Here is a 25,104-nt window from a genome sequence, read left to right as displayed (position 1 = left end):
GCTGTGATTTATTGAGACCCGCCCCCTCATTCCTCTTCCTCCCCAAATCTGTTAGAATTCCCAAAACTTTGCCATTGTAGTCCCCAACCCTCTTTACTACTGGAGGGTTTGTGGGAGCTTCAAAATGTTCCTCTTTAAAGAAATCACGCTAGAAGGAACCCTTCATTAGTCACTAGGACTGTAAAAGGATTCTGGCACCTGCAGAGGTGAGGGAGTGAGGGGGGGGGCATGGTAGGGGCACCAGGACCCCAAAGATCACCTTTGTGTATTTCCCACAGCTCTGGGGGCCTCCTCTCCCCTCTGCGCAACAGTTTGCCCACTGGTCTATGAGCTCCTCTAGTTTCTCCTAACGGCTTTTGTTTCTCCTGGGCCTAGGATAGCGCCTGGCACAGAGTAGGCACTCAAGAAATGTTTGCCAAACAGCTATCTCCACCAAAGCTCCTCACATGCCGGAATTTAATTGGCCTGCCCCAGAACTTGCTGCCTTCCCCCAATCCTCCCAGCCCCTGGCAGCAGAAGGTTGAGGCTATTGATAAAAAAGACCACAAGATTCCTGTAGAAATGTTTTTCATAATCTAGGCTCCAGCAAAGGATTTGGGGAGTCCTTAAAAAGCCAATGTGCATTGGATGTAAACGCTTGGCCTGCCAGCTCCCCAACATGTCTATTAAAGGCATCCATCAACCAGCTCTCCCGGCTGGCAGCACTGGGCAGGGTGGCTCTGGACCTCCAAGATGCTGCATAGGACCCCCTGGGGCTGCTTTTTCTGGGCCAGGGCCTCCTTATTCTCCCAGGGCCCCTTGGCGGGCTGCAGCTGGCCCCTGAGACAGCAGCTGCTTGCCTTTCTCCTGGGCTGGGGCCACATCTGCATTTGACAGTGCCCAGATTAATCGGTTACCTTCCCTGCTGACTGTGCAAGAGCTGAGCAATTTCTCTCCCCCCATCCCCCCCACCCCCTGGGAAAACAAAGCTGAATGTTCCCGCAGCCAATGTCCTCACTAACCAAGGAGACTCTGGCTGGGTCAGGTTCTAGGAAGAGCGAGGCCAGAGTGTGTTCTAAGGAGGGCAGAGAGGCACTGAGGGATCTCTTAGCTCCCCAAACGGGGCAAGTGGAGCAGGCCTGTGAGACCAAGTGATGCAATATGAACGAGTGGAGACTGGAGAGCAAACTAGAGAGAAAGGGGTGAGGGAGGAGAAGGAAAGGCTCTTTTGCAGGAGATTTTATTGCTATTAGTTTTGAAGTTAGATTTCAAGTGGAATCAGGAGTGGAAAAGCAATAAAGAAGCAGGGAAGGGAAAAAATGGAGATGTCAGGCAACTTGGTGTATGCTTCAGTGACCTGCAGGGGGGCTTGCTCTGTGCTCATCCTCATGCCCAAGGCAGAATGCCAGGAGTCACCACACTCTTAGAGACATAAGAGAGGGGCTTCCTGAGCAACATTTTTCTAGGAGACAACGTCATTCTGGAGAGCAACCACCATGGCCTTCTGGCTCATTTCTGTATTACTACGCCTAGTACAGAGCCTGGCATATAGTAATTACTCAGTAAATAATAGCTATGTGCTAGGAGCTACTCAAAACCCTTGTTAACCTCTTTGCAAAGTAATCGGGTAGATACTGTTATCTCCATTTTACAGAAGGGAATGTGGAAGCACAGAGAGGTTAAGTTACTTGCTCAAAGTCACTTAGAAAGCAGCTGACCTGGGATTCAAACCCATGCAGACTGATCTGAAAGGTGCTCTGACAATGCTCTACGGACTCTTGAAAAAAAGAGAAAGCAAAAAGAAAAAAAATCTTAGTCATGGAATTGAAAGAGACCCTGCATGTCATTTAAACCTAACTCTTTGTTTTATTAACTGAAGACTAGAGATGGGGAAGAGACTTATCCAAGACGCTTGGTCCTAGCCAGTTACTGGTAGAATTAGGATTAGAACTCAGATCTCCTGACTTCCAGTGCCTGGAGCTTTCCACACCCCCAGCTCTCGGACAAGAACAACCAGTGCCCTCCAGGGTTTATAAACTGGCTTTTAAATGACATCAGTGTCCCAGGCTTGGAAAACCAGCGGAAACTGGACCACTTTTTCTCTCTCCTGTCCTCTCCTACCATCTTGCCTGGCCAGGTTTGCTCCATAGGGCAGATCTGAGTTCTTCAGGCCTTGGCAACGCAGCCCAGCAGGAAGCCGTTGAAGTCACAGATCCTGTGAACAGACAGGAGGTGTTGCTGAGGGAAGCTGCCGGGCTGGCCCTGAGGAACCAGGGTTCTGTGTGAGTCACCCTGTTCTCGGGGGCCCAGTCTGGGGCATGTGAGTGTCCAGTGTGAACTTTCCATATGCTCCGATTACAGCATAAATTCCCAGTTCTTTGGCAACCTGAATACTTAAAATTTTCAGGATAATTTTATCTCCAAGACATTTTTCTAGATAACTAAGTTTGGTACATAAGATATTTTCTTTTCGTTAATCCTCACTCAAGGATATTTTTCCATTGATTTTTTTTTTTTGATAGAGTGGAAGGGTGGAAGGGAGAGAGACATTGATGTGGGAGAGACACATCAACTGGTTGCCTCCCACATGACCCTGATCAGAATCGGGGATCGAACCTGCAACCCAGGTACATGCCCTTGACCAGGAATCAAACCCAAGACCCTCGGTCCAAGGGCCGACGCCTTAACTGTTGAGCCAAACCAGCCAGGGCCATAGGATATTTTTTTCTCTTTATTGATTTTTAGAGAGACAGGCAGGGAGAGGGAGAGAAAGATAGAAACATCAATGAGAACATCCACTGACCACCTCCTGCATGCCCCCAACTGGGGAGCGGGCCCACAACCTGGGCATGTGCCCCGACCGGGAGTTGAACTGGTGACCTCTTGGTGCATGGGTCACTGCTCAACCACTGAGCCACACGGGCTGGGGTAAGATATTTTTGATTCAGCATACTGTATTTAAAACTCATTTTCCACCTAGACAAGACAAACTGGATTTGTACCTTTCTGCATGGGGCTTTTCAAACAGATTGGTGCTGGGCTGCACTGAGTTCCCAGCATGATGTCATTTGATTACTCCTGACGTTCTTTTTCCATGTACAGTGATACCTCGGTTCTCGAACGCCTCGGATTTCGACCAAATCGGTATTCGACCAGGAGATTCGAGAAACTTTTGTCTTGGAATCCGAACAAATATTTGGAACTCGAACTTCCGAGATGAGCCGAGTTGAGCCGAATGGCGTTCATTCGGCCCAGCGCGCCTTGCTGCGTCATCAGTGTGAGTGCAGAGAGAGAGTCACGCTTTGTGGAGAGAGTCACGCTTTGTGGAGAGAGTCACGCTTTACACTGAATTTAACCCTTAGACATACTGTACACTTTTATTTCTTGTTGAGACTTATGTTTTTCTACATATTATATACAAATTAGGCCAGTAAATAGGCATTTTCTGGGGCTTGGAACGAATTAATCCAGTTTCCATTATTTCCTATTGGGTTTCATTGCTTCGGTTCTCGAACAATTTGGTTCTCGACCGTCCTCCTGGAACGAATTATGTTCGAGAACCGAGGTATCACTGTACGAGAGGTGGGTGACTGCAGATATGCTAACTGGGAGAAGGAGTGATTTCAGATGGACGCGTTTCTGTCATCTGCTATTTTTCTCTGCCACCTGGCAGCACCTTCTAGAGTAGAAGCCTCCCAGCAACCTGATCATCCAGGAAAGCCTTCGCCCAGGCTGGGGAGGGCAGAGAGAAATGACTGGGTCTCTTTTCCTCTGGCCCATGCAGGCTTCGACAAGCCCTGTCCCTGTCACCCCAGTCACTGCTGGGAAGGTGCTCTCGTCTCCTAAAACCCCAGTGAGCGGTCTGGGGCCAACACAAAGCAGGTTTCCCAGAGTGCTCTGGGGCTGGGTCACTTCCCCTCCAGTCAGTCTGTCCTGCTGAGCTGTGGGGACCTCCACAGTGAGACCCCGGGACAGGGCTGGAAGGGTGGGGTCAGACCCACTTTGTAGAGGGTGCCATTTACCTTGTCACCTTGTGTTTTGTTCAGGACACAGGCAGAGTGTCTTCATGAGGGAGGATCGGCTGGAGGTTTCTAGGGGCAGGACAAGTTTGCCCAGTTCCCCAGAGGCTCTTCCGCCCATGACAGGAGACCCTGTCTCCTCTGGCCACCTGGCTCCCTTCTTTTCTTTGGTAATGAGCCGTTTATAAGTGGCACAGAAACCAAGAAGAGTTCGCTGTTTCTCTGACCAGGCTCTTTAGAATGAAAGACAGGCACAGAGGGAAAGGCGAGGGCGTGGGTCCTTGCAAGGGAACCTCCAGTATATGAGGCTGAGTTTCCACTCAGGCTTGAGATTTCCCCAAACGTGTCCCCTTTCTCTCTGTGAGCAAAGCCCCAGTCTCATCCATGGTCCGGTTACCAGCCCCTTTGAGGAGAGAAGGAGCTGGGAGGGGTGGAGGAGTTACTGCGCAGCGCTGAACCACCTGTATGGCTGCTTGTCCTGAGCCCCAAACTGCTCTGCAGGGGGCGGGCTGGCACTGCACCTCTTAGACCTGCGTGGGTGAGCCCACCTGCTGACATGCTGGGCTGGGCTCTGGTCATGGCTGTCAGTGGCTCTGTGATCCTGTGTTTGTGTTTTGGTCCTTCAGAGTTATTGTAGTTTGTACACCACAAACTAACTCTCCTGGGACATTAGCCCTGATTAGTTTTGCAGCAATAAAACCTTATCTTGTTAAATAAAGCCTTGAATAAATGTCTGCTTATTACTTGCCAATATTTTTCTGCTACCCAAGGCAATATAGCTGTGTGACTATCAGACAACCACTTAACCTCTCTGAGTATACTCCCATATCTAAAAGAAATGAATATAATACTATACTCTTCTGCCCTGGTTATTGTGGGGATCAAGTATAGGAACGTGTGGAAAAGTGCTTCCTAGAGAGCAAAGTGTTATTCCCCATTAGGGGTCATGATGATCATCACGCTTATTGAAAAGCACCCAGAACAGCTATGCCTCGCAATACAAAGTGTCAGCAGCATGTGCTCCATTATAACAGAGGAAAAAAGGAACCGGTTTTCTCAATGGAAAAGAGACAGAGCAGAGAGACCAATAACATAGCCCCAACAAAAGCAATGACAATTTGGATGATTGTGTATCAAGGCTGAATCCACTATAATCAATAACAAAAATTCCCCATTCTTATCAGAAGAAGTTTTCAGAGCCGAGGACAATCACTCCACTTTCTTCTAAGCCTGAGGACAAATGTCATTTTTTATCTGATGCTATCTGATTGAAGTTAAGAGCTAGTAGAAACTGGTTTTGGTTCTTTGTACAAATAAGTAAAAGGTCAAGATGAGTTTTCTTTTCTCTCCTAGAAAGAAATTCAGACTGAAACAAGGCTCTAGAGGGCTCTCAGGAATCAGAGAGGCCAGGACAGAGATGGTCAAAAGCATTTCTGGCAGGGTCATCTGTTGTCACTCGCTTCTCAAAAGCCATTCCTCCCTCTTTTTGTAACAAAACCCTCTTTCCCTTGGGAAACTACCCCTTACCCATTCTTATCTCAAGTGGGATTGACCCCTTCCCCAGTTTCTGGGATGACTCCTATTTGACCAATCAGAGTACTGCTGCCTCCTGGCCACAGTGATTGGTTCAGCAAGAGGCATGTGATCCAAGCCAAGCCAATGAGAGTCAGCCCTGGGACTTTTGCTAGAACAATTAGGAGGAAGTTGCATTTTCTGGGGAGTTGCCAAGTGGCAGGTAGAAGCTTGGAGTTTTTGGTGGTAACTCTTGCTACCACCTGAGAATGAAGCCAGTGTTGAAGGCAGCAGAGCTGAGGAATGGAGAATGATTCCCTCTGATGGAGACATAGGGATGGGATGGCAAACAAAAGGTAGTTGAAAATCTGTATGTGCGCATTTAGGGCACAAGTGGGATGGGTAAAAATCTCTCTCTCTCTCTCTCTCTCTCTCTCCCCCCCCCCCCCAATCTGGGTATTGAAAGTTAAAAGGCTCAGGTTCTAATTCTCAGATGTGAGTCTTTGGGCACTGGGACCTCTAAGCCTTGTTTCCATCATCCAATACATGAAATAAATAACACCCCTCCATTGCTCCCCTAAACATAGGAAGGCCATAAGTCCCTCCATCCTGGAGAGGGGCATCCCTGGACTGTTGTCATGATCTGCAAATAATTACTGGGCTGTGAAGACCACTTTTAGATTTTGAGTCAGACGCAAGGCCCAAGCTCAAGCGAGGAAGGGGCTGGCCGTTTTCCCTTTCGTGACGGTCGCAGGACTGGGCACCTGTGGCAGGGAGGCCCCACTTCCTATGATTCGTGCCGCACCTGCTAGTTCTCCCTCAGATAAATACATTTTATAAACAGACAAGGTGAAGCTGTGAGGATTGGCATTTCCTCAGGAAATATGGCCCAAAAAGTGTGGGACAGCCAAGGCAACTTCAAGCTTGGTTTTATGATCTGTGATATTTCTCGGGACATCTGCCTGAGATGAAACATGGCCCTGTCTGAGGTTCAGCAGCATTCAGTGCCAAGGGGCCTGGCTTAGGACCCAAGGGGGAACCTAACATGTACTGGCCCCAGGGACAAGGTTTTTTTTTTGTTTTTTGTTTTTTCCATTTTTTATTCAGATAGAGTGGGAGGAAGAGAGAGGAAGAGAGAGAGAGAAATATTGATGTGAAAGGGACACATCGAGTGGCTGCCATCCACATGACCAACCAGGGCCGGGGACAAACTGCAACTGAGGTACGCGCCCTTAGCGAGAACCGAACCCGGGTCTCTCTGGACCGCAGGCCGATGCTCTAACCATTGAGCAAAACTGGCCAGGACAGGGACAAGGTTTTGAAGGTAGGAGAAAAGTACTTTAAAATCTTTTTTTCTTACAATAACTTAAGTGGAAAAATGAGACAAGGATTTGAGACTTCTCTTTCTCTACAGTATATTTAATATGAAGAGCTAACCACAGTGAGGACACCATGATTTCCCTTGGGGAGGGAGAAGGGGCATTCCACAGCTTCCATGGGGTACCCGAGGCCAGCAGGGATGGGGCTGAGCTTGAGGCCCTTATTTCACTCTCTTTCTTGTTTTTTTTTTTTTTTGGATAGAGTGGGAGGGAGAGGGGGGAGAGAGAGAAACATCTATGTGAGAGACACACATCACTTGGTTGCCTCCGCGGGTCGGGGATTGAACCTGCAACTCAGGTATGTGTGCTTGACCGGGAATTGAACCTGAGATCCTTTGGTCCAAGGGCTGATGCTCTTGCTGAGCCAAATTGGCCAGGGCTCCTTTGGCTTTTTTTTTTTTTTTTAAATGAGCATCAGGACTTGCCTTTCCAGCATCTTGCAGCTGGCTCTTGCCACTCTTTCCTTGTTTGATTTGCTAAATCTCTGTTTTAGTTTGCTGTTTCACACCCACACTGACAGTCTGTCATCCTCCCAAGGCCCTGGGCCATCTGCCAGGAGTGAAATAAAATGTGAAGTTAAGTATAATTCGGCTGCACATCATCGTATTTTCGCAGTCTCCCTCCCCCTCCCCCCTTCTTCCCCAGAGTGCAGAGCAGGAGGCAGTGGTACTCGGCCGAATGAACCTTTCCCAAAAAATATTTATTCTGGAAATTTTACCCAAAAGTAGAGGGCCTGATATAATGAACTCTTGTGTGCCTATCACTCAGCTTTAATAATAATCAACATTTTTGCTGCTTGTTTATCTAATCTCATATGCACTTAATGAAATACACATATATGTATTTTCCTGAAGTATTTTAAGACAAATTCCAGATATCATCTCATTTCACCCTAAACAACTTCAGTCTGAATCTCTAATAAATAAGGAAGCATTTAAAAAACAATGAATCACTATGTCATCACCACAGCTAATAAAATTAATAATAATTTCTTATCATCATGTAAAACAGAATCCATATTCAGATTTCTGTCATTGTCTCAAAGCTGTCTTTTTACAGTTGGTTTGGACCTATATCTTTGGTCGCAAAAGAAGTTTGCTGAGCAAATTAAGAGTGAGCAGAATTCTAGTAAGTTTGGCCTTTAATGATCAGGATTGTTTAAAGGCTTTTTGCAGAAGCTGCTCACATGTAAATAATGGGCTTGTACAAGCGCCTCAGTTCCTTTGTTCAAATAAGAACAGAGGGCCTGTGCTGTGCCAGACACCACAGCCAGGCACGGGGTGCGGCGACCCTGCCCACAGAGGCTCGGGGTGAGGGGGTGAAACCCCTGCAGAAATGATTTCCTGTGAGCTGGTGACAGGAGCAAACAGGGGCTGGGGAAAAACTGCAGCATCAGGTTCTGTTACTGCAAAAAGATATTTTAAAGGAAAAATATTCAATAATTGAGACTCCTGTGATTTAGCTTGATCTTTTCCCCAATCAGTTATCATAAGATGATGGCATAGATTGAATGTTTGTGTTCCCCCCAAATTCATATGTTAAATCCTAACACCCCATGTGACGGTAAGTGGGGGTGGGGCCTTTGGGAAGTGACTGGAAGGCTCCCGTGGGTGCAGAGCCTTCATGAAAGGGCTGAGCGCCTTGTGAGAGGCCCGGCAGCGCTGTTGCCTCTTTCACCGTGTGAGCACCCAGGAAAGGTGTGGTGTATGTACCAGGAAGTGAGTCCTCACCAGACAGGGGATCTGCTGGCATCTTGGTCTTAAACATCCAGCCTCCAAACTGTGAGAAATAAATTTCTATTGTTTATAAGCCACCCAGACTATGGTATTCAGTTATAGCAGCCCGAACATACTAGGACAGGTGATGTTTGGCTTTATATATATTTTTTCTCTTTCATTTTCCCCTCCTTCCCTCCCTCCCACCCTCCCTCCCTCCTCCCTCCCTTTCTTCCTTCCTTCCTTCCTTATCTTATAATTCTCCCAGTTTTGTGGGTTCTCTTCCTGTTCTTGCTCTCTTCTCATGTCAAACTTTCCTGAAGTGGATTCCCTTCTTTCTGAGGACCCTGCCTTCTTTCCTCTCTTAGGGATCATTACTTGGGTCTGCCCAGGGGTTCTCTGAGTTTTGGTGTGTGGTCCCTGTACCTCTCTGAAAACTTAAAAAAAAAATTATTGATGGATTGATTTGAGAAAGAAAGAGAAAGGGAGAGAAACACTGATTTGTTGTTCCATTTATTTATGCAATTCACTGGTTGATTCTTGTTTGTGCCCTGACCGGGGCAGACCCACAACCTTGGCGTATTGGGATGACGCTCTGTCCAACCGAGCTTCCCGGCCAGGTCTGGAACCTTGCTTCACAGTTCTCCCAGTATCTACATCCATCTCTTTTTGCTCTGCAGTTGTCTTATTTTGGGTTCCTCCAAGAGCAACACCTGAGATGAGGGTCTGGCACAGAAGGTATATTTGGGAGGTGACCCTAGGAAGCAGGAGTGAGGGGTGGGGAGAGTGAGCCAGAAAAGGAGGAAGAGCCGATCTAGAGTGCTCATCAGTGTGGTGACTGGTGTGGGCACCTGGGGCTCCCTCTGGGTAAAATGAACCTCAGAATTGCCCCTGTGGAGAGATGGAGGCTGGGGCATTGATCCACAGAGCCTCCTCCCCACTGGCTGAGATTGGCTCCCCTGGGGCTGTCACACTCCCTCTTAGGCCCAGGCTTTGTGTGGGCCGAGGGGCTCCCTAAGGCACCACGTGGCGAGATGGGGGTGCTGTGCAAGGAAACTGCATAGCACAGCTGTCTGCTACACAATTCCCATTCCCTTTTCTTCCCTGACTCATTAATATTAATAACAACATGACTTATTAAGTGCTTTTTGTATATCAGTCATCCAGCTCTTAGCTTCCCAAACATTTCATATTTAATCTTCTGAAGGCCTACGAGGGAGGTCGTATCATTCCTCCCATGTACAGATGACAAATTGAGAGAGAGGTTACATAACGTGCCTAAGGGCTACGCACCCTCTGGGCTGGGAACTGGGGTTGAAGTGAGAGCTGGGTACGGGGGCTCCGTTACCTTCGGTACCTTGATTCTCCCATTCTCAGGGCAAGGACCTCTTGGGGCTGAGGATGACAGTGTACCAGTGAACTTAACCCAGGTGGATTTGTGCAGTCAGGCATCACTAGACTTAGATGCTGACGTTGAAGCCTGGAATAAATTGCTCTGTCCTTTTGGAAAAATGAGGTGTAATTATTTTTTGGTTGTATGTTGTGCAAAAAGCAGCTGAGGTGGGGTCTCCTGAAAGGTCCTTCTGGGTTGACCTGAGGCTTTCTTTTCTCACTAGACTCTGCAAAAATCCCGACCTTGGAGGTTGAACATGGCCAGGTGCTATCCCCAGACTGCCAGCTGTTTGGCAGATGTGAGCTGCTGCCTCAGGGGAGTGCAAGAGAATGTCTGCAGATGGAAAAGGATCTGGAAGGGCAATCTGAGAACCATGCCCTTCCGTGCTGACCCTGGGAGTCACCTCACAGAGGAGAGTGTGACATCTCCAGGCCTTTGCTCAGAGACCTGTAACTGTGGGCTGGCCTCCTGAGCCACTGTGGGCTGGGAGGCGGGGGGAACTTCTCGAGCTTATGACTGTGCAGAAACAGGACAGCTCAGACAGCCCCAGGTGGCCACCCAAGGGGCATACACATCATCCCCAAGCCTCTGTGACCCACCTCAGGCAGGCGGGGGCACTGGGGTGGATCATGGCACTAGCACCTTCTAGGTCCCTGGGGATAAATGCGAAGGAAAGTGTTGTAAAAGATGGATCATGGCCTAGACTTCTCAGCAACATAGGCCAAAACATTCTCTCTTTTACATTTTGTTTGGTTTGCCTTGAGTTTCTGTCACTGGCAGCTAAAGGAGGCTTGACTGACACAGAAGCCAGCCACTTCCCACAGCTGCCAAGTGACCCACTCAGGTTGCTCCAGTCACATCCGACTGGCCCTCTTCTTGGGTCTCCCCTTCCTCCCCCACCTAAACTAGTAAGCAGGAAAGACTCGGCCTCGTCGTCAACACTGAGGGTGAGTTTGTGCCCATGTGCTCCTGCTCCCGGATCACTGACACTTAAAGCCTGTTGGTAATTGTGAGGTGAAGGGAAGGAGGTTCACTTACATCTACTGTGAACTAGATACTGTGCTGGGTTATCATCTCATTAAACCTCCAGAGTAATCAGCAAGATGACTGGGGGAGGGGGATCCTTGAAATAACCCATGGAAGAGACTCCCTTGGACGGGCCAGCCCTCGGTCCACCAGGGGACTTCGGTTGAAATTCTCAGGCCCTCATGCGCTGCAGAGAAGGCTGCTCTGTGTCCGCATCAAGACAGTCCTGTCCTTTCGAGCCTGTGTATCTGGTTGATCCTGTTATTGCTTCGGGGGATCCTTCAACCTGAATAACGCAGCTGGCTGTGGCCAAGTCCAAGCAGAACTGACCTTTGGAAGGGTGGCTTGAAGTAGTGAGAGGAAGGGACTGGAGGCCTGGATACAGACTGTCCGCACAGGCTCTCTCCAAGCCTTCAAGGCTTCAGCACCCAGGGCTGAGGTCTAGCTGCTGTAGCATGTCCTGCAGAGACCCCTGCAGCCTGCTCAGGACCATCACCTCCGTGGAGTAGAGTGAGGCTTCCAAGACATCATCCAGTCCCTCCAAGGTCTTCAGAGCCCTGGTCCTGGGGAAGGGGCAGCTGTTGGAGGAGGCCAACAGGTGAAGAAGGTCCCGGAGGTTCTCCAGGTCATTAGATATTTGGATCACATTTCCGGAAGGCAGACTGGTGAGGATTTGTTGGTAAATCGCCAATGTCTGGTCCATCTTGGACAAATTCAGGACAGGGTGGAGCCCAGGAATGAAGTCCAAACCAGTGACTCTCTGTTTGGAGGAGACTGATCGCTGTGCAGAAGGAAGAGGGAGACCAACGGCTCAGCAAAGCAGGAGACATGTCAACCTCCAAAGCCCTCAGCCTTTCCACTGAGTATGGAGGTTTGTTCCCGTGGTTGCTTTCTTTCCCCCTTCTGCACCATCCAGGCCTGGGCCCTGATTTCTTGTGCCTAGGTGGCTGCCAAGCCTCTAAGCTGGCCTCCTGGACTGTTGTTCCCATGCCCTTCCCAAACCACCCTGCCCATTACTTTCAGACCAACCTTCGCAGGCTGTTTGTTCCCTTCTCCAAAGGGTCTCTGCTATAGAACCAGCCATGACTCCCTATTTTGTACTGAGTTAAGTCTCTTCCCCAGGCACTGAGGTCCTCCATTAGTGCTCCCTCCCCAGCTAGCTTCATTCCCTTCCTCCCCCAGTAAATTCCTCCCTTCCAGTCATATTCTCCTCTCCTCTGCTCCAGTAACTCTGGTTACCAGGAGGGTTCCCCTCCCCAGCTACCCACAGCACTCCCTGCACCCACAAAAGGGACACGCTAGACTTATCATGTGCAGCTTTGTCAAATGACTATTTTTGAAAGCAAGGAGACCTAAGGGTTTCTCTCTGTAAAATTCCCAAGACTCTATCTAGTTCTGAGCTGTCCCTGCTTCTGGCCACCTAACGTCTCCCTTCCCAAGGCCACTGTCAGATGTCCACAGTGACCAGGAGACGTGGAAGTCCATGCAGGGCAAAAAGGAGGCTTTTAAAGCTGAGGACTACCCCAAACCACAACTACAAACCTTTAATGAGGAAACACTTGGTTCTGGTTCTATAGGGGGTCATTTGCTTTCTCTAATTTAATCTCATAATGACCTTATGAAGACTGTGTGAGTCTCATTATCTAGGTGATGAAACCAAGGCTGAAGACATCAAGGAACTAGCTAGATTTTGCACATAGAGAACAGAGGTGTGAAGAGAAGTGGGAAATGGCTAAAGGTCTAGGCCTGTGGATCCCAGAGCAAAGACCCAAGGGGCGTTGACAGCTGTTTGCAAATACCCAGAGGGTTGTATGTGAAAGAGGCCGGCAGGACTAACAATACAGGGGAGACCGTCTAAGGGCCAGAGCTCAGCTACAGCTGGGAAGAAGGCCTACTGAGCACATTCTAGAGACAGATGGAGACCCCAGAGGGGCTGCTGCTCAGGGGTCTGGTCACCTGCCAATGGGACCAAGAACCTCTGGGGCTCCTGCTGGTCCTAGGCACTAGGATTCCAGTCTGAGAGGAAGAAAAGTAAGAAGGTGGGGACTGCGGAGAGAAGAAGAGGGGAGGCAGCTTTCCTGCAGTAGGAGGAGTCAAGGCCACCAAGGCCCTCCGAGTCACTGCACAGGCCTCAGCTAACCTCTGAGGTCCCAGTTTCCCCTTGGGCTGGCCATACTTCTATGTTGTCTCCCCAGACTCTCCCTACCGTGTGTGAAATGTCATTGATTCTGGTGACAATCGTCTTGATGAGGGTTTTGGTGTCATCCTGGACTTTTTGGATGGGCGCAGCTTCTGTGTAGAACAGATAGGGCCAAAGCCACAGGAATCGGCACAGGAGCCCACGGCGCATTTTCCCTCCGGGCTGTGCTTCTCGGGCCTGAGAACAAAAGTAACCACACACTGCAAGTCACTGCTGTCTCAGAAAACACCCACGTGCCCTATTGCCAGCCACATTATCGGAAGAGAATAAAATGAGATTAGCTTTCTGCCCTGGCTATCATCTCCACAGAGTCAAAGACAATCCATTATCTGGAAATGCATTAATAAAAAGCCTTTCCTTGGGGAGAGGTGAGCCTGGTCAATAGAACCGCGAGGAGGGGTGCTGTCGACCACAGAGCAGTAAGGCAGGGTGTGAGCAAATGGACATGGTGGTTGATGATGTCATTCGCTGTGTGCTTTAAGGAGGAGAGTGGACTTTTAGATCTGGCTTAAATCCAGCCGTTTACCAGCTGTAAGACTTTAGACAAATCACATAACTGCTAAAAACTCTACCTTTTATTCCTCCAATATACCTATCCCCAGGCTTCTATGCGGATCAAATTAGATAATGCCCGTGAAAGGGCTGTAAAAGTATTGTGAAGTGGACTCTCCCACTGCCCCATTGTTTGAGATGTTACTTGTCCTCCCACGACTACAGCAGCCTGCTGATATCTCCGTGATGGCATTTATCACTGGCTTTGTCGCTTCCCCTCACTCCCACTGGGAGCCTGAATCCAACCGGCACTTACGGAAGGTCTGTCAATATGCCACAGGCAGTTCTGGGCACCAAGGATTCAGTAGTGAACAACAGGTGTTCTCTACCCTCAAGTTGCTTACAGTTTGATAAGACAGACAAATAGGTAAATAGACCATTTCAATTCAGAGAGGAAGAGACTTGCAAGAAGGACAAGTACAAGATAGCACAGGAGTCAAAGGGGGCTCCTGGGAGAGGTGTCACCTGAGCTGGATATTAAAGACTGAGCAGGGGTTAGAAGAGTAAAAAGTGGTTGCCATAATCGCAAAGAAAGCAGCAGATGCAAAGGCACAGAGGCAGGAGAGATATATATGTTCCCCCAGAATGTTTGAAAATTCTGAATTCTAAAATTAACAATATACTGATCTTTGATTAAGATGCAAAGTTTTAATGAGATACATGAGGCAATGTGTGTGAGTCTGTGGCCAATGATCCATGCTAAGTATATACGGGTGAGCCTGAAATAATAATTAAATGTAAATAAATTTTAGCATGAAGGGTCCGGAGGTGGCAAAAAGTTAATCTCTGCTTCTTAGTGTTCTGCCTCCTCTGGATCCTGATAAAAACAGATAAACATTTTCTCTCCATAAGTGGCATTATTAGTATAATTCGTATCCTAGAAATGTAGTAGAAATCAGCAGTCTGTTTACATACTATTTATAATACTTGATCAAAGGTATATATTTTAAAAATCTGTCTTATAGAAGGAGAAAAATTGAGGCTCAAGGACATGAATTCTCTTGTCCAAAGTCAAACAGGTAAGTGGCAGAGCCAGAATTCAGATCTGCCTCCCCAGAGAGGCTGGGGTCCTTTCTACTCCATCCCCCAGTATCTCCAGCCTTCAAGGAAAAGTCCAAATTATAAAGCACCCCAATGCCCAGCCAAGGGAAGCTCCTGGGACCATGGCACTTGGGAACAAATACCCCACCCTGGGATGAAGCTATGACATAATCACAGATCAACTTCAAATATGAAAAATACTCGGTAACTTGGGAGGGAGCACTTGAGATGTTTCTGTGCTTGTTTGTTCTCTTAAAATCTTAAAGCTCCTTGCCCTGGTCAGTTTGGCTCAGCAGTTAGAGCGTTGGCCTATGGACCTGTGAGTCCCGGGTTCAGTTCCTGCTAAGGACACATACCTGGGTTGAAGTTTGTCCCCGGCCCTGGTTTGCATCGTATGGGTGGCTACCAATAGATGTGTCTCTCTCACATCAATGTTTCTCTCTCTGTCTCCCTCCCGCTGTATCTGAAAGTAAATGCAAAAATGTCCTCGGATGAGGATTAAAAAAAAACAAACGTTAAAGCTCCTTATATTAACTACTTATTACCTGAATAAACATTTCCAGCAAATCTTTGTGGAACAGAGTTAAATAATACTAACCCCCAGTACGATTCCACCAAACCCAAGCTGTCCAAGGCTTCAGCCACGGCTTCTGCCCTTACTAGCTGTGAGTCTCCAGAAAAGATGCTTAGCTTCCCTAAAGCATCTGTTCCCATCTGTAAAATGGAACTGATAACACTACCTGGCTTAAAGGGTAAGTGACATGAACCTGTACAGCTCCTGCCGGGGATGTGTGTGTGTGTGTGTGTGTGTGTGTGTGTGTGTGATGAAGGGTGGGTTGGGGAGAGTAAAGGCCAACTGTTTTTGATCTATGCAATTACCAGGCTGGGCTTGAAATGCTTGGGCAACACCACCTGTAGCCAACCCTGAATCAAGCATTTGGCCCATTGCCTCCCCTGGGCCATCTCAACAGAGTACCTGGTATTTCTGGATCTTCCTTCTGTGCACAGGATTGAGTCCTGTCTTTTCCTAGGATTTATGTGTTAATGACACCTTCCTGGCCAAGAGAATTTATTACCAGATTAACTCTGGACATTGTTGCTCTCACATAATGGCCACCCTGCAATACCTTAATGGAAAAACAGTTTACAAGCCCTCTCTATCACCACTGCTAATATGCTTCAGTGGCTGCTGAAAATAAATTGCAGTTCCTTGAAATGTGGAATTGAGAAGCTGAGTCTGCCTAAGAGAAGCCAGGTTTAGGGGTGCTCCATGGGGCTGCAGAGAGACTTGGTAACAGGTCCACCTGAGATCAAAGTGATGGAGAGAACCCGGCCCACCAACACACACGACATATAACATACATGCTCACACACATAACACACATCATAGGCACACGCACACACATACACACAAAACACCAACACACCTAACCCTTTTAGTAGAGGCTGCTAGTTGTCTCTAATATCTAGTCTTCCTTTCTTCCCAAGTAACAGGACATCCAAGTTTAGACAAGGATGCAGCCATCCGGAATAAACACTCCAGTTCCCAGCTTCTCCCAACTGGTATGGCCATGAGACTAAATTACGGTCAATTAAATACAAGCAGAAGAGCATGTGGCAGCTCTCATTGGGAGTTGTGTGCCTCCCCTTTTCACCCCTTCCTCCACCCCGATGCCTGAATTGTGGATGCAGTAGCCGGCGTTGTGGTGCCATCTTGGATCATGAGGACTACAGCCTCACCTTCAGAATAGAGAGTAGGAGCTGGAGAAGCCCAGGTCCCTGAGGACTTGGTGGAGCTGAGATGCCGTATTGGCCTTGGACTGAGTGAGGGACATAGCCTCTGTCTTGGTTAAGCCTCTGTTACTTGGAGTCCCTGGTAAATGCAGCCAAACTTAATGCTAACTAATTTACACACCAGGACACGGACACCAGAAAAGAGTGAATGGAACTTTCCTTGGTTCACTTGAGTGTCAGTAACTGGTTCGGGGCCTGGCTGCAACCCGATAATGGGGAATGGCTGGGAAGAGCAGGACTGAGGGAGTCGGGAGAGGAGGGATCATTGAAGACAGCAATTACAACTTCATTGAGCGTGGCACCTGGCACATAATAGTTACTCGTCATATATTTGATGGTTGACAGCGAACATGTGTTGATCGCTCACTGTGGGCCAGGCACAGAGGTGAAAGAGACATGGAACCGCGGGAAAGTGGGAATCAGAAGTGGGGAGGGAGAGGGCTGAGACGGGTGGTCTCCCCAGGAAGCCCAGGTAGTTTTCTGCAGTATTGGATGTTGTCAACTACGTACATATACCATTTGAAGAACATTTAAACAGATAACGTGGGAGGGAGTCATCCTGTTTAAATGATGAGCTCCCAAGTTGGGCAGACTATGTTTGAGTTGGAGTACAGGACCTTAGAAAAATGCACTTGCATCTCAGTTTTCTTAGCTACAAAATGGGGATGATATGAATTACAGTTCCCACCTGTGACTGATGTGGCTGAGATGAGGCGATGTACATGGCCAACCAACCCCAACATGAGTTAGCTGTTATCACCACTGTTTCCAGCTGAGAAATCAAGGAGGAGTCTCAGAGGAGGTGGAACTTGATAAGGGCCCTAAGAGGGAAGAAATTGGGCCTGTGAAGGTGGAGGAGGGGGCAGCCCAGCAGTGGGATCCCGAGAATGTGGCTGACAGCTGTCATTGGAAGTGTGATGAATGAGGAGGCGGAAAGGGGGGTGGGCGTGAGTGGCAGGTTGAGAGGCTTCTTTCTGTCGAACTGGGGAGCTCTGATCGCTCCCCAACTAATGTTTTTAGCCAGGTGACAAGAAGGATGGAAATGGAAATTGAAAAAGGCATGAGGACAGGTTTGGAAATGAGGGTGTGGGGCGTCTGACTTGCTTGGACCTCAGGTGGAGCCATCCAGATGATGGTCGGGACAGGGAGTCTCAGTTCAGAAAAAGAGGACCGCGGAGGGAGACCCAGGAGTGCAGCTCGGATGGCCACAGGGGTGCAGCTGGGATGGCCACAGGGGTGCAGCTGGGATGGCCACAGGAGTGCAGCTGGGATGGCCACGAGAGTGCAGCTAGGATGGCCACAAGAGTGCAGCTGGTATGGCCACAGGAGTGCAGCTGGGATGGCCACAGGGGTGCAGCTGGGATGGCCACAGGGGTCCAGCTGGGATGGCCACAGGGGTGCAGCTGGGATGGCTACAGGAATGCAGCTGGGATGGCCACAGGAGTGCAGCTGGGATGGCTACAGGAGTGCAGCTGGGATGGCCACAGGAGTGCAGCTGGGATGGCCACAAGAGTGCAGCTGGGATGGCCACAAGAGTGCAGCTGGGATGGCCACAGGAGTGCAGCTGGGATGGCCACAGGAGTGCAGCTGGGATGGCCACAAGAGTGCAGCTGGGATGGCCACAAGAGTGCAGCTGGGATGGCCACAAGAGTGCAGCTGGGATGGCCACAGGAGTGCATCTGGGATGGCCACAGGAGTGCTGCTGGGATGGCCACAGGAGTGCAGCCGGGATGGCCACAGCAGTGCAGCTGGGATGGCCACAGCAGTGCAGCTGGGATGGCCACAGGAGTGCAGCTGGGATGGCCACAAGAGTGCAGCTGGGATGGCCACAGGAGTGAGTGGACAGAGTGGGGAGGAGGAGAGTCTGGGTGGCAAAGCCTCTTCTCCAGAAGTTTCCAAAGTGGTTTTGAACATTTAAGAACTGTCATTTTTCTAAGGTGAACTGCTGAAATGTTGATACAGCATCCTGTCACTTTCATTTTCCTCTGACCGCTGTGTAAGCGGAGCCTGGAGATAGAAGGGGTGCCACTGAGGGAGGGCAAGGGCCGCTCCGCTCCGAGGCCGCCCCCTTCCTCTGCTGTCCTTTAATCAAGACCTGCCGCTTCCCAGCCTCTGCCATCATCCCCTGCCAGGGGTGCACTGAAGAACAAAAGAGAAAAACTAGAAATGGAGCCTTCAGGGCAGCACTAGGTAATGAAATGTAATCACAGAAAGTGGGCCCCAGGCCAGCAGGAGAGGCTTATATAAGCAGCCATAGCCTCCCCCCACCCCCACAATTTCCTGCTCTCTGACTTCACCTGGGTCCTGGTCGGGGGCCCCACCTCTGTCATCTTTAGTTGACCACCCCCACTGCCTCTGCTCCCTGTCCCCACTGGCCTGTCCACTCAGGTCCCTCCCCACCTCTGCCTTCTCTCCACAGACAAGCTGCCTCCTACTTCCCCAAGAAGGCTCCGAACCCGAGCTCCCTCACCTTCCCTCTGCCCTAGGGGGTGAGGCAGACCAAGTGGGGGTCAAGGTAGAGGTGGCTTCTCTAGAGGGTCTGCTGAGCCAAGGCCAGGCCTGCCCACAGCCTTCGGATGACAGCAGTGGAGACAAGTGGGAGCTCGGGCCACAGAGCATTTGCTGGCAGAGGCTGCGAGCCTCAAGCTGTCCAGCCTGCTGTCTTCTCCTGCCTGGAAGTTCTGGAGCTTAGCCAGGGACCCAGCACACCGCTCTCTCCTTTCTCTTCTCCACCTATCAGAGTGTTTACACGCGTCTCTGGTAATCTGTGGCATACTAGTGTGAATTCAGTTCAGATAATGTGGTGTTTGTTGTTAATTGTGAGGAAAAACTTTGGATAGTCTTCTAAGCGCTCTCCCCAAATTCTTCCTGGGGACCCCTCCATTCTTTCCTTCCTTCCATCCATCGTCCATAACTCCAGTTTGCAAGGACTTTGGGGATGGGAAAAGACAAGGAGGAATAGAGACAGAGAAGATTCTATCCTGGTCCTTCAAGTTACTCAGAACCCAGTGGAACAGACAGAAGCTTCAACAACTCATTTTAACATAACCTGGTAACGGTTCTGAGGGAAGGAGAGCAGGAAGCAGAGAGCAAAGGAGAGGAAGGGGAGGCTCTGGGGAGGTGGGGACAGCTGTGCACAGGAGGCAGCATTTGGACTGAGACCTGAAGGACAGGAGTTCCCAGGGGAAAGGGGCAGTGTGGAGCTGTCCACGGTGGGTTTGGGAGAGCTCAACAATGTAGTAGAAATGTATGAGGCTGGAGCGTATGAGGCAGGAGAGCTAGAATGTCCTGGGCCTGATTCCATGTATAGTAGGAACCTTGGAAGGGGGTTGGGAAGGGGAGTTCTGCTATACTCAGGACACACGCGCGCGCGCATGCGTGTGGGCCCAGGCGCCCTGGAGGCCATGTTGCATGCCAGTGGTTGAACCCAGAATGCTCTTTGCTTCCTTTCCTTGTCTTTCCTCCTCCAACTCCTAACTGATTGGGTCAATCAGAGCCTCTCCCAGGAATTTAAAGGCTTTGGAGATTCAAGTTTGTCTCTGTTGTGGGCTCATAAGCTCTAAGGCAGCCACAGTTGGCCTTGCATGCTTAAGGTAGCTGAGAGAGACCGGTGTCCATGTAGCCAACGACAGGCAGGTTACAGCCACTGCCTGCACTCCTTCCCGACCTTCTTTCTGGTCCTGGCCTCGTTGGTTCTGGGCCTTCACGAGGCTTGGCGGCCCTGACTGTCCTTACCCTCCAGTATGAGATACTCTTTTCCACATAAACTCACTTGAGTAGCTTTCAACATTCTGAATCTATTTTTCAACCATGAGACATAGCCACATTTAAGAGAAACAAATATCAAGAAATAAAATTCACCCTTACCATGGGTAATGTATTCTTGAGAGTCTCTATTCTGTCTTTTATATGTTGGTCACAATAAATACAGGAGTTTGAAAAACAGGAAATAACATGAGTGTTTTTCTCTTATTTGCAATCAAGAGCTTCATTTGAGAAATCATGTTCACATACTTAACCAGTAGCCAGGGGGTGGGGGTGGGGTGATACAATTCCTACTCATCAGAAACTACCCTTATATCTGATCAGGAATAAGAAATAAGTTTCAATTTCTATGTCAACTTCAATCCATTGTCAGTGGGCTCCCTGGAGCACTGGTGGAGGGGGATCTGAAGCTCTACCCAGACCCAGAGGGAGAGGGTGCGGTGACGTCTACCAGGCGCAGGAGCGGTGGGCATGCCACTCATCTCAGCACCTCCCAAGGGCCTGGCATAGAGCAGGTGCTCATTAAATATTTGTTGAATAAGTCAATGAAGTATTTCCTATCCTTGATCTTTGTTGCCTAACCAGGTTAACCTACCTCCACGATGGTTCGCCTGCTCTCATCTTTTTTATATATATATAAATGTTTTAAAATATGTTTTTCATTGATTTTTTTAGAAACATCAATGAGAGAGAACATTGATTGGCTGCCTCCTGCACGCCCCCTGCTGGTGATCGAGCCCACAACCTGGGCATGTGCCCTGGCCGGGAAACAAACTGGGACCTCTCAGAACACGGGACTATGCTCAACCCAGGCAATACTGGCCTCCATCTTAATGTCACATCCCAGAGTTCCCTTTCGCCCAGCAGGAATTCCTAAAAGCTTTCTTAATGAAGACAGAATATTCTTCAGTATCCTGGTCTCTTTTTCACTGGGACCTTGCTTGGCTTCCTGCCTCTCATATTTGTCCTCTAGAATCATGTTGACCCCAGTTTCCTTCAGCTTCCTAGTTTATGCTCTGCCTTGACTTTACCTCGGGTCCTCCCTGCCTTGGTCCCATTCATCAGCCTGGCTCCTGCCCCTGTGCTCTGGGCCTCCCGCCCTTCTCAAAGACCTTTGTTCTGCCCCTCCTGTCTTCCCTGTGGCATCTCACCTCTTCCTAGCTCCCCACCCCCGAGCCTGCGGCACCCCAGAGTGCAAACACAATGTGCACATTGATGGGGACAAAATAGTCTATGGGATGAGATGTTGGCATTGGCACTGATCACAGATGCACTCCACAAGAGCTGATAAACTGAGCGGGAGCCACTGCAAAGAGCCGTTTGCCGAGAAGCAAGGCATTTCTGCTGTCACACATGACATAAGCGCAAAGGATTCCGTGGGCCCAGGCGTCAGGTGTGTTGTTTTTAAGCAGAAACAACATCTCCTTCCATTTCTCTGAGACAACTGAGTGGACAAAGAAGAATCAAGGCTCTTGGCCGGCAGGCCAGAGCAGAGCCGCTGCCACTGGAATCCTACCACTGTGGGGTCAGGGCCTACGATTGACTGAGTGCAGGAGAATTTAGCTTGGTTTTTCTTTAAATCACACGCAGGCTATTCAAGGATGCACACAATATGAGGACTCAACCTCCTGGGACCCCTTCTCTCTCCTTGGCCACCACGTCCTCCTGGGCAGCATCTAGACTGGAGTAGGGACAATGACTCCGGGCTCTATGAGGAAAGCTCTCCCAAGTGGCCACCTCCGCACCCTGCACGTGCCACTCAGACACGACAGGCATCTGCCTGGGGCTGACCGGCTGAATTAATTGCAATTTCCCTGGCTCTTTCCTTGGTGCTTGGAGTCATTTCCTGGAACAAAGGGGGGAGGAAAATATTTCCCCCAAATACCAAGAAGAGTTATTTTGAGCATAAGATGTACAAAATATGAGGACTCCTTTGGCCAACATGGAAACGTTCCCCTCAGCCCAATGTCCTCAATTGCTTGAAAAGGAAAAAACCTGAAAGCACCCATCGTTTTTCTCTTGCCTTCTCCCCCTACCGAAATGAGAGAAACGGTCGGTCGGCACGGCCTTTCTCTTCTTGAGGCCATTAGAATGGAAGCATCAAGGTTCTGCAAACTAAAAAGATTGGGTACCCTCTCTTCCTCCAGCCCCAGCTGCCCACTGCCCACCAGAGCTCTACAGAACACACATCAGGGAGCCGACGGACGTCAGTTCCTGCAAAGGGGTGTCATGGAGCTTGTGCTCCTGTGGTGGTGTCTTCAAGTTCCTGCCCTCTGCCCCACCGGCCCGGAAGACCGTCCTTCCCGCAGAAGATAATCATCCTTTTTCTGCAAAGTGCCACTCTCAAATGACAACCAGGCCACTTGTCGCACTCAGGTCTAACTGTATTTAAGAAGTCACTTTTCTAAAGCGCCACCATCCTTAAGCTATGGAAACTGGAGTGTCAAGGCAACCACACCCACAGTGAAATCTAAAGCAGGCCCGGGAGAAGGTAGGCCACGGCCGCCTGGTCGGTCAGCGCCTGTTTGCTGGTCTTGGCCAGAGAAGTGGGAATGGGAGTGACGGGCCCCTCCCATGACCCTCTGTTCTGTTGCCCCAAAGAAACCCTATTTTATCAGTCCCGGAGAAGAAAATTTCACAGCTTTGAAACCAGAAGTGGTAAGACCCAGTACAATTTCTCTGGGAAGATCTGGTTTCTTCCTGTCTCCTTTTCTCTCCCACCCCCACCTCCATCCTTGTCTACCTTATATAGCCCTCATATTCAGAGGTGGGGACTCCCCCACCCCAGTAGAAAATGATGCCTGAATTTTTATCCACAGAACAAGGCTATGTATATCTAGTCCTCAGGAACTGAATGCTCCTATCCATGTCCCCCGATCCTTCAACTTCATCTCCCACCCCCAGATGGGTGCGAGGTACCCTGATCTTTGGGTGGTGTATGTGCTCAAGGCAATTTCCAAAGCATCCCAGGGGCTGGGCTGGCGGGGGAGGGGCCCCGGCTATCCCTGAGCATAGATTCCTGCCTGGTGGGCACAGGCAGAGGTCAGCCCAGCCCCGAATCCAAGCTCCCCAGCTCCCAGCAGCCTTTCCTCTGGTTAGAACTCTGTGCAAAGCTATCATGGTCCAGAACCAAGCCCTCCACACTGCCCTTCGCCTGCCTCAGTTTCCCCGGAGGCCTCAGTGGGGTGGGGAGATGTGGCCTGCCAAGAAGTACCGGGGGGAAGGAGAAAGGAGCGCCCCAGGGCCTTACCTCGCAGCTGCTCCGCGATCCCTGCGGGGCTCCATGCCTGCCCGCCCCTCTTATAGCCGCCCAGGCACAACTTTCGCAACTGCCCGCAACTGCCCGGAGCACCCGGAGTGCCAGCTCCCGCCCCACCCCGTGGGCCGCTGGGCCTCGAGGGAGGGACTCTGCTGCACCAGAAGCCACGCGCGCACCCTCAGGTACTCCCCGAAAGTCTGGGGACCGCTGACAGGAGCAAGAAATCCTCGAGCTCCCGTCAGAGGCTGTGGTGCTTCTGTGGCCGGAGAATCAGCCTCTGGGGGACTGGTGGCTGGGGCCTCCTTTGATCCGGCTGGAGTGCCCTTCCAGCCGACTCTCCCTCCCTCCAGCCGACTTGGGTGACCTGTTCCATCTCCTCCCCTAGGCTGTACAGGGAGAGCTGGGGCTGGGCCATCCACTTTTAAAGTCCTGGTATTCTTACAGTGCCAGGCACATGTGGGTGCCCAAGAAAAGTTTGCTGAATTGGACACCCAGGGGCACCATGCACCACAGAACTGGCTTTTGACATGGTGTATTAGTGATTCCTCTGGTGTCCAGGCCACTGAGAGGGTAGATTTTTTACAACTTGGGAAAACCTGCAGTGATGGTGGTGTAGAGGGCATAAGGAAAGCCAGGTTCACACCAGGCCTTGCCAGTCACCTTGTGTTGGTGACTCTGATGGAAACATGCTCCCTATAAACTGTGTCCCACCAGGTGGCAGGGTCAGTCCACAGCCCAGTGCCTAGCACAGAGTATTTCATCCTTTTTTTTTAAATCCTCATTCGAGGACATTTTTTCACTTTTTGTTCAGACAGAGTGGGAGGGAGAGAGAGGAAGAGTAAGAGAGAGAGAGAGAGAGAGAGATCGACATGAAAGGGACACATGGAGTGGCTGCCACCTGCACGACCCAACTAGGGCTGGGGACAAACTGCAACAGAGGTACCTGCCCTTAGTGGGAACTGAACCCAAGTCTCCCTGGACCGCAGGCTGACGGTCTAACTGCTGAGCCAGATCAGCCAGGGCAAGTATTTCATTCTTGAGATATTTTTAAATGAAAATTGCAAGCATACAGAAAAGTAGGCAATATACCTACCCACAGCCTAGATTTAACAATGAGTATTTTTTCATATTTGGCTCATTTATTTTTTGGATAAAATATTTGACAGCAAATTACAAACATCATGACATTTTATCCTTTCAGTGTGTATCTCTAAAAAGTAAGGAAGCATTTCTACATAACTGCAAGACCATTCTCACACAACAGTAATTCCTTAGTATTATAGAAAGTCCAATTTATGCATTCAAATTTCCCCAAATAGCTAAAAAAAAAATAATAAAAAGGCTTTTAGAGTTGCTTTGCTTGAGCCTGGTTGTTTTGCTCTTACTAACTACTTATTGAAGGAAGAAAGGAAAAAAGGAAGGAAGGAAGGAAGGAAGGAAGGAAGGAAGGAAGGAAGGAAGGAAGGAAGG

The 25,104-nt window shown here is 49.6% G+C and overlaps 1 protein-coding gene across 1 annotated transcript; it reads right to left on the bottom strand.

Annotated features, from left to right (window-relative positions):
- Positions 1–9,213: 9,213 nt before the first annotated feature.
- LOC118620004 (leptin) lies at positions 9,214–23,633 on the bottom strand. Its single transcript, XM_036246955.1, has 3 exons — positions 23,626–23,633; positions 13,230–13,400; positions 9,214–11,804 (listed from the first exon to the last, which is right to left on the bottom strand). Exons 2-3 carry the CDS (start codon positions 13,371–13,373, stop codon positions 11,445–11,447), a joined length of 504 nt encoding a protein of 167 aa, XP_036102848.1. The 5' UTR covers positions 13,374–13,400; positions 23,626–23,633; the 3' UTR covers positions 9,214–11,444.
- Positions 23,634–25,104: the final 1,471 nt, after the last annotated feature.

Source organism: Molossus molossus, unplaced genomic scaffold (genome assembly GCF_014108415.1).
Source record: "Molossus molossus isolate mMolMol1 unplaced genomic scaffold, mMolMol1.p scaffold_m16_p_7, whole genome shotgun sequence".
NCBI lineage: Eukaryota > Metazoa > Chordata > Mammalia > Chiroptera > Molossidae > Molossus > Molossus molossus.
Note: the sequence above shows the minus strand (reverse complement) of the source record. Positions and strands in the feature narration are given on the sequence as shown.

Bases quoted from the DNA above. Each gene is read 5' to 3' on its own strand.
- LOC118620004 (XM_036246955.1), bottom strand. From the start codon at position 13,373: ATGCGCCGTGGGCTCCTGTGCCGATTCCTGTGGCTTTGGCCCTATCTG. The intron at 11,805-13,229 runs GTAGGGAGAGTC...CCTTCTGCACAG, and splicing joins TCAATGACATTTCACACACG to CGATCAGTCTCCTCCAAACA.